General features: G+C 35.1%; 1 protein-coding gene across 7 annotated transcripts in view; it reads left to right on the plus strand.

The window, feature by feature from the left end:
• The window catches only part of NCAPG (non-SMC condensin I complex subunit G), a 32828-nt gene that overhangs the window by 11487 nt on the left and 3947 nt on the right, over positions 1 to 17394 (plus strand). For 5 of the 7 annotated variants that reach the window (XM_055246405.2, XM_063619433.1, XM_055246406.2 and 2 more), the window contains 9 exons: positions 593 to 733; positions 1263 to 1386; positions 2584 to 2673; positions 2998 to 3177; positions 5902 to 6012; positions 8921 to 9040; positions 12110 to 12331; positions 14972 to 15153; positions 15454 to 15628. In XM_055246405.2, the coding sequence (XP_055102380.1) occupies positions 593 to 733; positions 1263 to 1386; positions 2584 to 2673; positions 2998 to 3177; positions 5902 to 6012; positions 8921 to 9040; positions 12110 to 12331; positions 14972 to 15153; positions 15454 to 15628 (1345 nt within the window). Of the gene's footprint in view, positions 1 to 562; positions 734 to 1262; positions 1387 to 2583; positions 2674 to 2997; positions 3178 to 5901; positions 6013 to 8920; positions 9041 to 12109; positions 12332 to 14971; positions 15154 to 15453; positions 15629 to 17394 lie in introns of all 7 variants that reach the window. The other 2 variants (XM_063619432.1, XM_063619434.1) reach the window with 1 other exon arrangement.

Raw genomic sequence — 17394 nt, forward strand, 5'->3', positions numbered from 1 at the left:
CATCTTGGCCAGGCTGGTCTTGAACTGCTGACCTTGTGATGCACCTGCCTTGGCCTCCCAAAGTGCTGGGATTACAGGTGTGAGCCACTGTGCCTGGCTGAAGATTAGATCTTTATGACTAATTGGATTTTTGGGCAAGGGATTCAGAACTTGATAGATGCTTCTTGACTTACAGTGGGGCTATGTCATAAGTCAAATGAGTTTAATTCTCAGATAAACTCATCCTACAGTTGAAAAATTTTAAGTTGGACCACCTGTAATTGGGGACCATCTGTAATTGGGGGAATGCTAGTGACATTGAAATAATTAGTTATCAGTTAGACATAAATATGTACCTTTTGAAAATTTCCCATAGAAAATTTGAGTCATTATTGAAAATACATTTTCAAGTTCTTTTGATTCATCAATAAGTTTCTGTGCAAAAGTTAATGACAGTGGCATAGAATTGAGTTTGTAGACCAAATTACATGGCATAGATATGTATTTAGACTAATATGACCTGAAAATGGCCCTTTTCTGACCTAATGGTGGGAATCAACTCTTGTTTGATGTTTCTTAACAGGTTCTACTTTATTAATTCTGCTTGTTTTAGTTACATCCAGAGCATTCCAGTTGTTAATGAAGAACACAGAGGTGATTTTTCCTATATTGGAAATTTGATGACAAAAGAATTCATAGGTCAACAATTGATTCTAATTATTAAGTCTTTGGATACCAGTGAAGAAGGAGGAAGGTATGTCTAAATGTTAACACTCATTGTAATTTGCCCTTCTAATTTCTTATATTGAAATATAGTCCTTTTACAATATAACTAAACATATTTACCCTAGCTCTCTAAAGTGGTATAAAAAGTTTTCTTTTCCCTTCTACACATTTCCATATATACACATACATTTATATTTCTAGTTTGATTTCCTCAGAGTAAATCAATGAAATTGCAGTTTTTGGTTAAAAGTTTCTGTTTAGATTTATTAAGGCTAGTAGCATTTTCTAAAAGGTTTAATCATTTCTGGTATTTTGTCATTTTATCATGTTGATTTATTAAAAATCATAGGGTGTTTTATAAAAATTTTTTTTGTGTGGAATGAGAATATTTGACCTAAAGTCTGTACATACAGATTTTTGTACCTATTATAGTGATAAACCTAAGTGAAAGAACTGAGGCAAATGTAATTAAGTTTGCAGAGTAGGTTAGAGCAGAATGTTAGAGATAAAACATGTTTTGTCATAATGATATTTAAATTAGTTCTTTTTGACTGCAGAAAAAAACTGCTGGCTGTTTTACAGGAGATTCTTATTTTACCCACAATCCCAATATCCCTGGTTTCTTTTCTTGTTGAAAGACTACTCCACATCATTATAGATGATAATAAGAGAACACAAATTGTAAGTAATTTTCCTCATTGTTGATAAAGAGGTTTTGGTCAATAACATTGAATACTGTCTTATTTTCTCTTTAGAACTTTTTGTTTTGTCTTTGTTTTGCTTTAGATTCGTCTCTTTAATGAGTTTTAAAATTTCTTAAAACCATTATCTATCTCTTACATACACAGAATATTTGAAAAATATCACCCTCTTCTCTTAGTGTACGTGTTATTGTTGAATCAGTTTGAAATGGAGCAGGTTTGGTAGGAATTTACAAGTGGGGATATGGTTTTGTCCATGAGACACTGGGTGCTAGTGTTTTTGAGAGCTTACTCAAATTGTACATACTAGGGTTTAGAATCTCATCTGATACCTTCTGGCTTTGTGGCTTTGGACAAGTTATTCTGCCTTTTTACTTCTCTGCAAATAAGAATAGCAATGAAATCTACCTTTCATTGTTCAATGAGGTATTGTTCATAAAGGTATTGTTCTGCATTGCTTGATAAATACAGAAATAATTGCTTACTATAATACTATTTCAGTATTATTTTTTTCTGGCATAGCCAAAAAAGACAGATCTGTATCATTTATTTCATAAAAATCATATAATTTCAGTTGCAGGTTAATTCACAGGTCATCTCTTCCATCCTCTCCTTATATATACACCCCTTCTACAACATACTTAGTTGTTATTCAGCATCTGCTTAAATACCTTCATTTGGGAGGCAGCCTTTTCCTGATCAGCCAATTCCAATATACAAGTGGTTCTGAAAGTCCTTCCTTATGCTATTATTATTTATGCATTGTCTACCCAAAGGAAGAATAAAAGGATATTCTATTTTTCTGTGTTTAACTCCTACAGAGCTGAACAAGAGAAGGGTTGAGGATTTTAGGCAGAGAATTTAATAGTGTCTCATCTTAAGCACCGTAATTCATTTTTCTGTTTTTCAAACATTATATGAGGGATAATTTACTTTCAATGTCTGTGTGCTTATTTCCCTTCCATTCAAATAATTTCATTTTGTAGATGTATTGTTTTGTTTTGTTTTTTTCTAAAATTGTCTAGCAAACAGAATGTGTGCTATTTCTACCTGTATGTTTTTGCTCTATTATTCAATATATGGTGGATACTACTTGGAGTTTTATATAGAATTTTCATACTATTTGCTGATATATCAAACATATATTAAAGCATGTACTCTGAATCTTAACTTACAGGTTACAGAAATTATCTCAGAGATTCGGGCGCCCATTGTTACTGTTGGTGTTAATAATGATCCAGCTGATGTAAGAAAGAAAGAACTCAAGGTAAATCTCTTTTAAATGAAAGAAGTGCTTGAGTGTAACGTAGCTGGGCAAGTCTATTCTTTCCTCTTGCTGTGCAGTTCTGAAATGTTTCTCGCATAATCAAATTATTGTTTAATTGTTAAACTATAAGAATATTTAAAACGTTACCACATATGTCAGTCTTAGAGATATGCAGATCTCTGTGTCAGGAAAACTACAAGTTTGCATATGCCTGACTCATTAAATTCTGGGCAGTTGAGATATTAAATAATACTCCTGAGTTGCTACAGATATTCATATTAACAGTTTTTGTTCAGTGTTGAAACAATTTATATCTTCCCTTAGATGGCTGAAATAAAAGTTAAGCTTATCGAAGCCAAAGAAGCTTTGGAAAATTGCATCACCTTACAGGATTTTAATCGGGCATCAGAATTAAAAGAAGAAATAAAAGCATTAGAAGATGCCAGAATAAACCTTTTGAAAGAGACAGAGCAACTTGAAATTAAAGAAGTCCACGTAGAGAAGGTACAGGTAACTTTTTGCATACTAAATCTCAGGTGTTATTAATAATCTCAACTAAATCTTATTTTCTCTAACTTCTAGAATTGCCAAAATATATTTACTTTGAGTACTTTATAACAGTGACATGAATTAAAATGAAAAAAGTTTTTCCCTGTTTCTATTTTTGGACTTTGAAAGGCCTTAATTAACTTTAATTATTGGAGGTAGGACTTTATTTGCTTCCTTGTCATGCTAATCTCTAGAATCCGAAATCTTTCTTACCAGGGAAGCTAGCTTTCCAGTGGTTCACATCTGAGTTTTCTGTTTTTTTGTCTTGAATGGTTTAAAAAAGGAAAATACATCCATTTTCCTCTTATTTGTGGAAGAGCCATGACCTTTCTTTTTTATTGCTAGCAAAATAATTTCTATAGTAATGTGCATTTTTTAAAGCTAAATTACCTTTGTGTTTTTAGAAAAAGCTAAGCAGCTTTGTTATTTTTAATGAAATACTAAACTTACATGTCTAGTAACATTTAAAGCTTGCTTTTCAGCAGTTCCTTTTTTAAAAAATTAGTTTTTTAAAGTAGTCTGTTAAATGGAGTATGTCTTTCCTCCTGAAAGAAATTTTTTGTTAATGGTATTGATACCATTCTGTCTTACAACAAATGATAAATATGTAAACATAAGATAGGTATCAATTAATATTTGATATTAACTTTAATTTCTTTTGGGATCTTGTCTTTTGTAATGAACATCATTTATTGTTGTACTTTTGGGATGTGCTGATTATTCTCATAAAAAGAATGCTAAATAGGAGACTCTTTTATATAGGAGAGTTTCATGAGTTATGTTTCCGATCTCTTTAGCCATAGACATCCCAACTTCAACACCCACCTTCCCAGAGAGTATGCCTGAATTTTATTTTGATAGCTGGTGGCTTCTTTTATTTGACAAAGTCTGTGGGCCATTATAGGCTTTTAAATTTGGAAAGTGAATTTAAAGCAAAAACTGAAAATATCATCTGAAAAATGACAAACTTTAGGTCAAAATTATAAAATTAGCAAAAGTATTCTATCATGGTTAATATCATCTGTTTAACTTGACTTGCTTTGACCATTTATGTGTCTATTTGTCCTGTTCGAGGGCTACACATCTGTTAAAATGCAGCTACAACAGAGCATTATAAATGCTATGGTCAGGGAAGTATAGAGGTTTTATGGAGAGGTATCTAATGCTGGTAGAGTATTGTTGGCTTCCCCAGACGAAGACATGTTTTATCCTGAGATTAGAATAAAAATAACAATATAATCTAACAGTAGAGGATACTTTTTCTGTGGTAGTCATAGCATTAATTACTTCACAAATGTGAATTCATTCTTTTCTTCCTATAGGCCTATGAGGTTGGTACTATTATTATCTTCATTTTACAAAGGGCAAGTAACTTGCCCAAAATCACACAGATAGTAAATGGTGGAGGCAGGATTTAAACCCAAGAAGTGGCTCTAGACTTGTGCTTTTAACTCACTCTGTGCTGTCTCTCCTCAATGAATTATGGAGGGAATGTTGTAGACAGATGGAGCAACATCTGTGATGGTCCAGAGGTTAAAGAATGCCTGTTATGTTTTAAAACTTCAGGTCCACGTGACTAGAGAATTGATGGGGAGAGGCAGGAGAGAAATCTGGGGAAAAATTAAGGGCTAGGTCATGTAAGACTTTGCGTAAGCAATATTAAAAATTTTGTATTCTAAGGATTGTAGTGAACCACTAGTATTTTAAGTGGTTAGGTAAGTCTATGTATCAGATCACTGTTGTTTAGGAAACGGATTGGAGAGTAGTAAAAGCTTAGACAGGCATAATAGTTGGGAGACTTACAGTAGGGTTGGGAGACTTACAGATGATGGTAGTCTGAACAAGATAATTACAGTGGATTTGGAAGGTAGTGATGAACTTGAGAGGTATTTAGAAATTAGTAACAGGGAGAAAAGGGAGTCAGGAATGTATCTTAGGTCTTTTGGTTTAGACAACTGGGTAGATGGTGATGACAGTATGAAGATAGAGAACAAGGAAGAGGAGAGATTTGTGTAATGATGAGTTCCCTTTTGGACATGTTGAGTTTGAGGAGACTGTGGAACATCCAAGAGGAGATGTCTTTTAGCAGTTGTGTATATGAATCTGAAACTTAGAAAATAGCTGGGCTAGCTCACAGATGATAAATGAGGTTGTCAGTTTTTTTTTTTTTTTGAGGTGATAATTAGGCATGATGAAGATTAGACTTTTTTTTTTTTTTTTTTTTTTGAGACAACGTCTCCCTCTGTCGCCCAGGCTGGAGTGCAGTGGCATGATCTCAGCTCACTGCAACCTCTGCCTCCCGTGTTCAAGCCATTCTCGTACCTCGGCCTCCCAAGTAGCTGAGACCACAGGTGTGCACCACCACACTAATTTTTGTGTTTTTAGTAGAGATGAAGTTTTGCCATGTTGACCAGGCTGGTCCCAAATTCCTGGCCTCAAGTGATCTACCTGCCTTGCCCTCCCAAAGTGCTGGGACTACAGGCGTGAGTCGTTGCGCCTGGCTGAAGTTGTCAATTTTAAAATCCTGCCTCTACCATTTACTATCTATGTGATAGCTTAAGATCACCTACAGAGTCTATATAGAGTGACAATACACCCTACACAAAGCCCTGAGAAAGCAAACATTTAAGGGATGGGGAGAAGATATTACTAATGCTGAATATTTTGTCTTCATTTTAGAATGATGCTGAAACATTGCAGAAATGTCTTATTTTATGCTATGAGCTGTTGAAGCAGATGTCCATTTCAACAGGCTTAAGTGCAACCATGAATGGAATCATCGAATCTTTGGTATGTTGATGGCCTCTTGGGCTTTATTTTAGTCCACTCCTTTCTTATTTTGTAAGTAATATGTTCTTTTTTTTTTTTTTTTTTTTTTTTTTTTTTGAGACGGAGTCTTTCTTTGTCCCCCAGGCTGGAGTGCAGTGGCGCGATCTCGGCTCACTGCAAGCTCCGCCTCCCGGGTTCACGCCATTCTCCCGCCTCAGCCTCCCGAGTAGCTGGGACTACAGGCGCCCGCCAACACGCCCGGCTAATTTTTTGTATTTTTAGTAGAGACGGGGTTTCACCGTGTTAGCCAGGAGGGTCTCGATCTCCTGACCTCGTGATCCGCCCGCCTCGGCCTCCCAAAGTGCTGGGATTACAGGCTTGAGCCACCGCGCCCGGCCTAGTAATATGTTCTTTAGAAATCCAAATAATGAAAAGATTACTGCCTTAAATATCTGATAAGTATAAATGATAAAATGTATATATATAGCAGCTACTTCATATTGTGAGGATTAAATAAGATAATGTCTGTAAAGGACCTGATATATAAGTTACAGTCTTTTAAATATTTGAAAAAATGATTTTATACTGGAAAGAGATACAGAATATCTTCATTTTTTGAATAGTAAGAGAGGAGATACTGAAACATACCAGGAATATTTAAGTACTGGAATCGTGCTATGTAATGAGACTGAGACAATCACATTTTATGCCCTGGAAAAGGAATTTATTTATTATATTTAAAGGGCTTTTAAAATAACTCTTTGTAGGTAATTCCCATAGGGACACAAGTACTGTAAGACTCTAGAACATTACTTTCTGATAAGGAATATAGTGCAAACCATATGTAACTTTACATTTTTTAGTAGCCACATTAAAAAACGTGGCTTTTTTTTTTAAGCCACTTAAAAAAAAAGAGGATAATTTTAGTATATTGAATATATCCAACTATATTATTTGGATATATCCAATATATTCAAAATATTAATCATTTCATTATTTACTCACTATTAAAACTGTTGCAATGTTTTACATTCTGTTTTGCATATTAAGTCTTATAGCACATCTTAAACTGGACTAGTCACATTTCAGGTGTTCAGTAGCCACACGAGGCTAATGGCTACAGTATTAGTGCACTGTTTTGTTGTTGTTGTTGTTGTTTTTGATAGTACTACTCATTCAAAGCGAATTCTGTATGTAGCCAGTACAGAAGTCTCTCAAAATTGTATTTACTTGGTATTAGTGAGAAATAGCCAATGAATGTAATCTGAAGTCTAATTCCTTGGGTTGTCATGAGTTCCTGAATGTAGTAAAGAAAACCAATTTTAATAGTTTAGAGCTTCTGAAGAAATACTGTTTTGTACTCAACCATTAGAATTTAGCTTTATTTTTAGAAAAGCAGTTATCTTTAGTGAAAAGTGATGCTTAATTTGTGCTTGGGTATTTTATGTCTGGTCCTACAAAATTGAAGTAGTAAATACGAAGACTGTGTATATGTGGGAAAGGATATGCAATGTTATGTGAAGAATAAACACAAAGTTGAATGGTCATAATGATTTTAAATGTATAAAAATCTGGTTAAAGATTGAAAGAGATAAGTAGAGGAATATAAAAGATATTTGGATAAAAGTTATATTTTTATGAAGTTACTGTGTTTTAAATAAAAGATTTAATAAATTATTCATTGGGAAAATACAAATTATTCATTGAGCAAATATTTACTGAACATCTATTACATACTAAGTGCTGGGATGGTACATGGTATACAAAATAGATATAGATTGCCCACATTGATCTGGTCAAGTGAGAGGAGCATCAATTAAGTAAAGAAATAAGTGAAACTTTGTGCTATTAGTGCTTGCTATGAAGAAGAGCTATATGGCCATATGTGAACTTACAATAGCAGGATTTGACCTATTCATGGAAGGTGACCCTGGTTTGATATTTGAGTAGACATTAACTATATGAAAAAGGGAGAGAAGATTGTTTAATATGGTAGCTGTCAGCCACACATGGCTTTTAAAAACTAGTCCAAAATGAGATATGCTGTAAGGATTAAAAACATGCTGGGGGGTGGGCATGGTGGCTCACACCTGTAATCCTAGTACATTGGGAAGCCAAGGTGGGATGGCTTGAGCTCAGGAGTTTGAGACCAGCCTGGGCAACATGGTGAAACCCCATCTCTACAAAAAAATAGAAAAATTAGCCAAGGGTGGTGATTCGGGCCTGTGCTGTCAGCTACTTGGGAGGCTGAGGTGGGAGGATCACTTGAACTTAGGAGGCTGAGGTTGCAGTGAGCTGAGATTGCGCCCCTGCACTCCAGCCTGGGTGACAGCGTGAGACTCTGTCTCAAAAAAAAAAGAAAAAACCATGTTGGGTTTCAAAGACTAGTACAAAGAACAGAAGGTAAATTATCTTGTTAATAGTATTTATATTGATTAAATACTACAGATACAATGTTTTGGTTATATTGAGTTAAATATATTAAAACTAGTTTCACTTTTTTTTACTTCAATGTGGCTACTAGAAAATTTAACATGACATATGTGGTTCCCATTTGTGGCTTCTATTATATTTCTGTTGGATAGCATTGAATCCAAACCAGACTAGTTGAACAAACTGAGCAAGAGGTAGCTTGGTATAAGAAGATTGGGAAAGAAACTACACAATAGGGAATAGTATATATCATGTTAAGGAGTTTTATCTTGTTCTGTGAGTATTGGGAAGCCATTGAGTCCCTTTTAGCAGGTGGAGGGGAGGTATCATGATCAGACCCTATTTCAGGAATGTCACTCTGGCTGTATTGTTCTGTTTTAGCAATTTAATACTTACCTTTTCTTTAAAAGTGAAAAATGACATCTTTGAGGTAATAGACAATAGGGAAATGAAGTAGATCTATGAAATCATATGGAAAATTTCTGATTCATTTTAGATTCTTCCTGGAATAATAAGTATTCATCCTGTTTTAAGAAATCTGGCCGTTTTATGCTTGGGATGCTGTGGACTACAGAATCAGGATTTTGCAAGTAAACACTTCGTGTTATTATTGCAGGTAGGATTTATCTTGTGATAAATCTCAACTGTATTTTCTGAAATACTCTGTGGTGATAATGCTAATACTCTGAATTTATCTATTCTGATACTTATTGATTATGATGATTGTTATGGATAATCTTTGGAGACGCAATACTTTTATCTTTTGATTTCTTATTAAAATGTGTTCGTAGAAAAAGATGAAATGCTAATTATGTAAGATATTCTTTTAATTATTCACATAGCAAATACTTATTGAGTGCATATTATGTGCCAGCAACTGTTCTAGACTTAGAAAAAATAAAGTAGGTAGGTAGTGAATAAAACAAGATAAAATGTGTTGTCTTAATGGAGCTTACATTCTAGAAGGGGAAACACACAGTGAAAAATAAGTATACAATGTATCAGATAGAGAAAAATAAAGCAGAGAAGGGGACTAAGCAGTGGGAAGGAGGAGAGGGAACTGTTTGGTTGAGAAAGACCTCACTAATAAGTTGACATTTGAGCAAATACCAGAAGGAAGCATAAGAGTGAACCACGTGGTTATTTGGGTTTCCAAGGAGAGGCAAGAACAAGGGAATAGGCACTGGGGTGTAGGACTTTGGGTGTGTTCAAGGAACAAGAGAACATATGGCTAGGAAAGATTGAGCAAAGGGAAGAACAATAGGAAAAAAGGGTTTGCTGGCAGCAGGATGTCCATGTCTTCTAGGACCTTATAGACTGTAAAGACGTCAGCTTTCACTATAAATGAGATGGAAAAGAATTCGAGGGCTTTGAATAGAAGATTGTTATGATCTGACTGGGCATAAAGTGGTGTAGACCAGGGAGGGGTTGGCAAACCTTTTGTGTACAGGGCCAGAGAGTAAATATTTTTAGATTTTTGTGGGCCATATGATCTGTCTGAACTCCTCAGCTCTGCTTTTGTAGTGTGAAGACAGCTGTAGATAATACATAAATAAATTAGTATGGCTGTAGTCCAGTAAAACTTTATGGACACTGAAATTTGAATTTCATATAATTTTCACATGTAATACATTTTTTTTAACCATTTGAAAATGCAAAACTTCCTAACTTGCAGGCTATGCAAAAACAGGTGGTTGAATGGATTTCAGCTGTTTGCAGATCCCTAGTATTAAGTAGGGGTACAAGTATGGAAGCGGGGATACTAATAAGGAGGGTATTTGATAATCTAGGAAAGCGATGGTGATGGTTTGGACGAGGGTTGTGGTTACTGAGGTTGTGAGCAGGATGGTAATCTAAGTTTGAAAATAAAGTCTAAGATTTGCTAATGAATCTGATGTGGTATGTGAGAGAAAGGTGGAGGATTTAAAGATTTACGCCAGAATAACTAGATGGATGAATTTGCCTTTTCCTATGATGGGGAAAGCAGAGGTGCAGGTTTTATATCAGATAGGATGAAATAAGGAGTTCAATATTGGGCATGATAAGTTTACAGTTTAAGGTACAAGTGGATATATTGAATAGGCATTTATATGTGAGTTTGGAGTATAGGGGAGAGGTCCAAGATGGTGAGATGGAAGTCTTTATTCTTTTGGTAGTATCTGATAGTATGCAATGCCTAGAGATAGGATGTTGCCTGAGGAATGAGTATAGACTGAATGAGTGTAGGGTCAACTTTATAGGACCCTAAGCCTCAGATAAAGGTAGGGGAGATGAAGAGGAACCAGTAGGGGCTAAGGTGAATTGGACAGTAAAAGAGGAATGGTGTGATTTCCTGGAAAGCAAGTGAAGATAATATTTTAAAGATGATAGAATGACCCGACTGTCTCGTGTTGCTTCATAATGGACCATTCTGGATTCACAATGGACCATTTCTGGCAATCAGGAAGTGTTCTTGAAATTTCTTTAAAAGTTTTGAAAAATTGAGCCATTTTTCTCAATTCATTATTTACAGGTGATTTTTATTTGTTCTAAAAGCCAAGTTATAGAGCCAAGTTATTTTACCAATTACCTAAATTTAGTTACATTAAAGAATATAGTAAATTGGCACACACCCGTAATCCCAGCACTTTGGGAGGCCAAGGCAGGTTGATCATGAGGTCAGGAGTTCGAGACCAGCTTGACCAATGTGGTGAAACCCCCATCTCTACTAAAAATACAAAAATTAGCCAGGCGTGGTGGTATGTGCCTGTAATCCCAGCTACTCAGGAGGCTGAGGCAGGAGAATCGCTTGAACCTGGGAGGTGGAGGTTGCAGTGAGCTGAGATTGTGCCATTACACTCCAGCCTGGGCAATAGAGTGAGACTCTGTCTCAAAAAAAAAAAAAAAATATATATATATATATATATTTATATCTTATTTTTCCTACTGGATTTTAAATTTGGATAGACATTTTTTATTTTACTTTTTTAATATCTTAATTAAATCCTAACTTTCACTATCATACCTAATTTCTCACTATATATATATATTTTTGTAATATAAATACTGAGCTCTGTATTTTTTTCATGGCTTTGAAATTTGGTAGGCATTTTTAAACTTAAGATAGACTCATGCAAAGTGCTGTGTTTCATGGTTTACCTCTTTTCATAAAGGAGTCTAGTTGAAAACTGAATTTACTGTTAAGGAATTCTAAATTCATTGAGCTAATGAGAGAAAAATGAAACTTGATAACCTAGAAGAGTACTGTTCTAATGAATGCCTTTCATTGCTTAGAATATAATGTTTTTCTCTTGACAGATGGGCTAGAACACTTTCAACATAATTGAACAGTTTTTCTGGATCTTAAAAAAAAAATCATAGTTGAAAGTATTGTTGATTCTTTTTTAAATGAAAGGAACAAATAATATAATTCAGCCTGACTCCAACTCCAGAAATTTTTATTGACTGTGAAGATTAACTTTTTCTTAAAGTATATAGCTCTATATGTTATGGTTCAAATAAATATAATGTGTTTTTTTAAAATTGAAATTTTAACTGTATTTTTGAAAAGTGATGTTTTCTTTAGACTTGACACTGTCATTGAAATTTGACTAAGAAAAAAACAAGATACATATTAATTTTATGTAAACAGAATTAAAACAGTTTACTGCATTTACTTTTTTTGGTGGGGACTGTCTTGATTTAGGTTTTGCAAATTGATGATGTCACAATAAAAATAAGTGCTTTAAAGGCAATCTTTGACCAACTGATGACGTTTGGGATTGAACCATTTAAAACTAAAAAAATCAAAACACTTCATTGTGAAGGTACAGAAATAAACAGTGATGAGGAAGAATCAAAAGAAATTGAAGAGACTGCTACAGCTAAGAATGTTCTGAAACTCCTTTCTGATTTCTTAGATAGTGAGGTAAGAAATAATCCAGTCCTGTGATTATGAAATGTCATTTTCAGCAGGTATTTGTTTATTATTATTATTTTTTAAATTTATTATACTTTAAGTCCTGTGATACATGTGCAGAACATGCAGGTTTGTTACATAGGTATACATGTGCCATGGTGGTTTGCTGCACCCATCAACCCATCTACATTAGGTATTTCTCCAAATGCTATCTCTCTCCTAGCCCCCTATCCCCTGACAGGTCCCAGTGTGTGATGTTCCTCTCCCCTATGCTCTTTATATCTTATTTTTCCTACTGGATTTTAAATTTGGATAGACATTTTTTAATTTTACTTTTTTAATATCTTAATTAAATCCTAACTTTCACTATCATACCTAATTTCTCACTATCAAATTGTATATGCAAAGAAATGAAGTAGTAAACAAAAATGAAGTGATTATTAAAGAGGGTTGTTATTAATTTTTTATTTCTTTATGTTGTATTTGTGATATAGAGACTTCTAAGATTTATCCCCAAGACTTTTAAGAAATAGTTTAGAATAATTTTATATTGGGTGGGTAGAAGATGTAAGATAGGGTATGGGATTGGATCTCTTTTAAGTACTCTTGAATTACTATTTTTGTAGCACACATGTAAACCAACTGATTAAACATTTTCTATGCTTATCGTAGTTTTTCACTAAGTTGGAAGTGATATAACAAAACTTAATTTTTTTTTTTTGAGATAGGGTCTTGCTCTGTCATCAGGCTGGAGTGCAGTGGCGTGATCATAGTTCATTGACCCCTCACCTGCTGGGTTCAAGCAATCCTCCTGAATAGCTGGAATGACAGGCATGTGCCGCCATGCCCACTGATTTTTAAATTTTTTGTAGAGACAGGGTCTCGCTCTGTTGCCCAGGCTGGTCTTGAACTCCTGGCCTCAAGTGATCCTCCTGCCTCAGCCTCCCAGAGTGCTGGGATTACAAGTGTGAGCCCTCATGCCTGGCCCAAACTAACACTGTTAATGTGAACAATTCATTGGCATTTAGTACATTCAAAATGAAAGGCAACTACCACCTCTATCATCTAATTTAAAACATTGTCATCATCCCAAAAGGAAACTACTCATTAAGCAGTTGCTCCTTATTTCCCCTTCTGCCAGCCCTGACAGCAACCAATCTGCAGTCTGTTTCTATGGATTTAACTATTCTGGATATTTCATATAAACGGAATCATACAGTATGTGACCTCTGTTTAGCTTTTTAAATTTAGCATAACATTTTCGAGATTCATCCACATGGTATCTTGTATCAGTACTTCATTCCTTTTTGTAGCTGAATACTCCATTTTATGTATATATGGTGATTTGTTTATGCATTCATCCATTGAAGGACAGTTGGGCTGTTTCTACCTTTTGGCTATTGTGAATAGTGCTGCTTACTATGAACATGGTGTGTGTATGTATTTGTTTGAGTATCTATTTCAATTCTTTTGGGTATCTGTATACCTAGGAATTGTGTTGCTCAGTCATTTAACTTTTCGAGAACTTGACAAACTGTTTTCCACAGTGATTGAACCATTTTAAATTTCCATCTTCAGTGTAGAAGGTTTTCCATTTCTCCACATCCTTATTGACACTTAGGTTCCATTTTTTAAAACATTATAGCTATCCTAGTATATATGAAGTGCTACTTCATTGTGGTTTTGATTTGCATTTCCTTAATGACTAGTGATGTTGAGTATCTTTTCATCTGCTTCTTGGCCATTTGTATATTTTGTTTGGATAAATGTCTGTTCAAGTCCTTTGCCCATTTTTAAGTTGGACTGGTTGTCTTTATAGAGTTCTTTATGTAGTTTGGGTAGTAGATCCTTATCAGGTATAATTTGTAACTTTTATTTTACAGGTTGTCTTTTTACTTTCTTGTTAATATACTTAGATGTATTAAACATTTTTAATTTTGGAGATACACTCTTTTTCTTTTGTTGCTTCTGCTTTTGGTGTCCTATCTAAGAATCCAGTGCTAAGTCCAAGTCATGAAGATTTATCCCTGTTTTCTTCTGAGAGTTTTCTGGCTTTAGCTTTTATATTTAGGCTGTTGATGCATTTTCAGTTAATATTTGTATATGGCCTAAGGTCCAGCTTCATTGTTTTGCCTGTGTACATTCAGTTGTCTTTTCCTTTGTCTTCTCTAGACTTTTGTTTACTCTTTCTAGGAATGCCTTCTGCTTCAACACCTTCTGTTCACATTCTATCCATTATTCAGACAAATTGCACTCCTACCTATGGAGCTTTTGCTTATAGATAGGCACCTTCCTCTAATATCAGGGGCCAGGGTTTTCTATGTCTTAGAAACGCTAAGCATTTAAATATATGTTTCGCTTTTTATTTTCCAAGTTATAAAAGGCCTTTTGGTTCTTCTAAAAAATTTTAAGATAATTGAATTTTTCATGGCTAGACTAAGCATTTGTCTAGTCTCCTAGTCTTTTAGATTTGTGTAAAATTGTTATTCTAGCTTTGAAGAAACAGTCTTTTATTTGCCTTTAAAGAATTTGTAATAACTCGAATGGTTTTTGGACAGTTTGTGTAAAAATACTGTAGGACAGGCTACATTGAGAGGCTTAAAAAGGAGATACAAATAAATTTCTTCTAATGAATGTCATCTTTGTTAGGTATCTGAACTTAGGACTGGAGCTGCAGAAGGACTAGCCAAGCTGATGTTCTCTGGGCTTTTGGTCAGCAGCAGGATTCTTTCTCGTCTTATTTTGTTATGGTACAATCCTGTGACTGAAGAGGATGTTCGACTTCGACATTGCCTAGGCGTGTTCTTCCCCATGTTTGCTTATGCAAGCAGGTATTGAGTCGTACTGATAAATCAAAAATCTGACTTGGCATCAAATTCAGGTCCCCTATGAATTATATCTATAATGATATTTTGTTGTTGATACTTTTTCTATCTTTAGTAGATAAATGATGAAATGACAAGAACGATACAGATTTTATCTATCTGAATTTTTGGCTCTTTCCTAGATGAAAATGCACTTAATGAGTGAATTTCATACATAGTATTTCATACATAATAGTTTTTAGAGTCATGCTTTTTCTCTCATCAAATAATGTTCTGCCAACATACTTTGAATTTGTTTCTTAATAGGACTAATCAGGAATGCTTTGAAGAAGCTTTTCTTCCAACCCTGCAAACACTGGCCAATGCCCCTGCATCTTCTCCTTTAGCTGAAATTGATATCACAAATGTTGCTGAGTTACTTGTAGATTTGACAAGACCAAGTGGATTAAATCCTCAGGCCAAGACTTCCCAAGATTATCAGGTGAGTGACTGTGGTAACTGCATGCAGATCACTGTTTTGGTAAAATAATCTCTCTCAAAGATCCCTTGAAATACTGAGGAACTGCATTTTGGTCTTTAGACTTCTGTCTCAAGCATATACCACAAAGCACGAGAAAAACAAGACCTTGGGAAATGCGGAGAAATCATATGAAAACAATTAATCAATGCTAACATTTTTGCTACTGAAAAGAAATTACTAAAAATTCACCACCCACACCATGCCCACCTAGTACTGACTGTTAATCTGAAGTAATAACCTACATTATCTCGGACTCACAGTCTTCAAATGTTGGCTTACCTGCTATGCTTCTGGCACAAGGAAGGAGAATTCAAAGACTAGAACTCACCTCAAGCTTTTTTGGCTTTTAATTCAAAGAAGATAAATCAATTGCCCACTGACTCACAGACTGAACTTAAGCTGGGTTGTTTTAATCCTTTAATGGCACTTGGTCAAACTCGTTACCATTTTTGAAATTTAATGTATTAGTGATTTCAGATGCTAACAGATTAAGTTCAAAGTATTATTCTCTTTTATTTGATATTTAGTGATAAGCTACTCTGTTCAATTCATATGTTGTATATTATTGGAAAGATAAGATTACAAAGGATATTAGGCAAAATTAGGTAAGGGTCAGTAATAGAGCTATTAAGCACTTCATGACTTGAGATAAGGGCAAGAGTCATGTGGTAGGAATGATGAGTACAGGATTAGTTTTAAAACTCATTGACCAAAATTCAGTTAGGCCTTGTTGGCATTTGGGGAGTGGTTTGGGTAGAGGAAGGATGTTTTAGTAAAGGTGATATATGTAGATGGTTATGCAAATGTTGGGGAACTGTAGAAAGATGACTTTGGCTAAGGATCCTGAATAGGACTGTTAGGGCCGAACATTGGGGGTATAGATTGCTTTAAAGGGCAATGTGGGGAATTTGGAATTGGCCTTATTTGCAATGGGTAGTTATGCAGGGCTTATGACGAAAGGGTTAATGTCATGAAAACCACTTATTAGAAAGATTAATTAGGTGGTCAGTGATGGTAATATGAGATGAATTGGTGAGCGGAAAGAAAAGAATATTAATAAAGAAAGCAGCTGAAAATCTGTATAATTTGCTTGTAGAAAAAGTACTAGAAAGTAACAGTAGAAAGTAGGAAGAATAGAAATTGACCTAATAAAGAATTATGGGTACAAGAATCTAAAAGAAAGAGCTTGAGAGGCAAGGGAGATGGAGGAGTCCGGGAAAACTCTATGTGTATGTGTAACAGCAGACTTCGAAGGAGCTGTTGACATAGTTTAATTGGGGAGTACTCTCATAATCAGCATCTTGGAGAAGAGTAAGGGAAAAGTAGATTGGGGCATAGCACTAAGTTTAACTACTGCTATGCAAGCAAAGGCCCCAGCCAATCCCGTAGGGAGTTCCAGAACTGGGATGTTCCTTTGAGTTGTCCAGAATGGAGACAAGCTGAGACATTGTACCTGTGCACCGGCCAGTCACTGGATTTGGACAAATCTCTGGGAGAAGAGGTATGATCTTGGACAAAGTCCACCAAAGTCCACCATCGTCAGCCTGGATCAGTACTGCAGCTGGGAACTTTTACCCTCCAAAACATGCAGCAACTGGGGGATGAGTGCTTCTTCCCTAAAGGGAGTGGAACTGGCCCTATATCACAACATCCACTACAAGAAGTCAAGAAGGGGAGCTTATTTTGAGGGTAGGGGGGATGTTAAATTTGGTTTTAGACATTTTATA

This window comes from Symphalangus syndactylus, chromosome 16, assembly GCF_028878055.3.
Source record: "Symphalangus syndactylus isolate Jambi chromosome 16, NHGRI_mSymSyn1-v2.1_pri, whole genome shotgun sequence".
NCBI lineage: Eukaryota > Metazoa > Chordata > Mammalia > Primates > Hylobatidae > Symphalangus > Symphalangus syndactylus.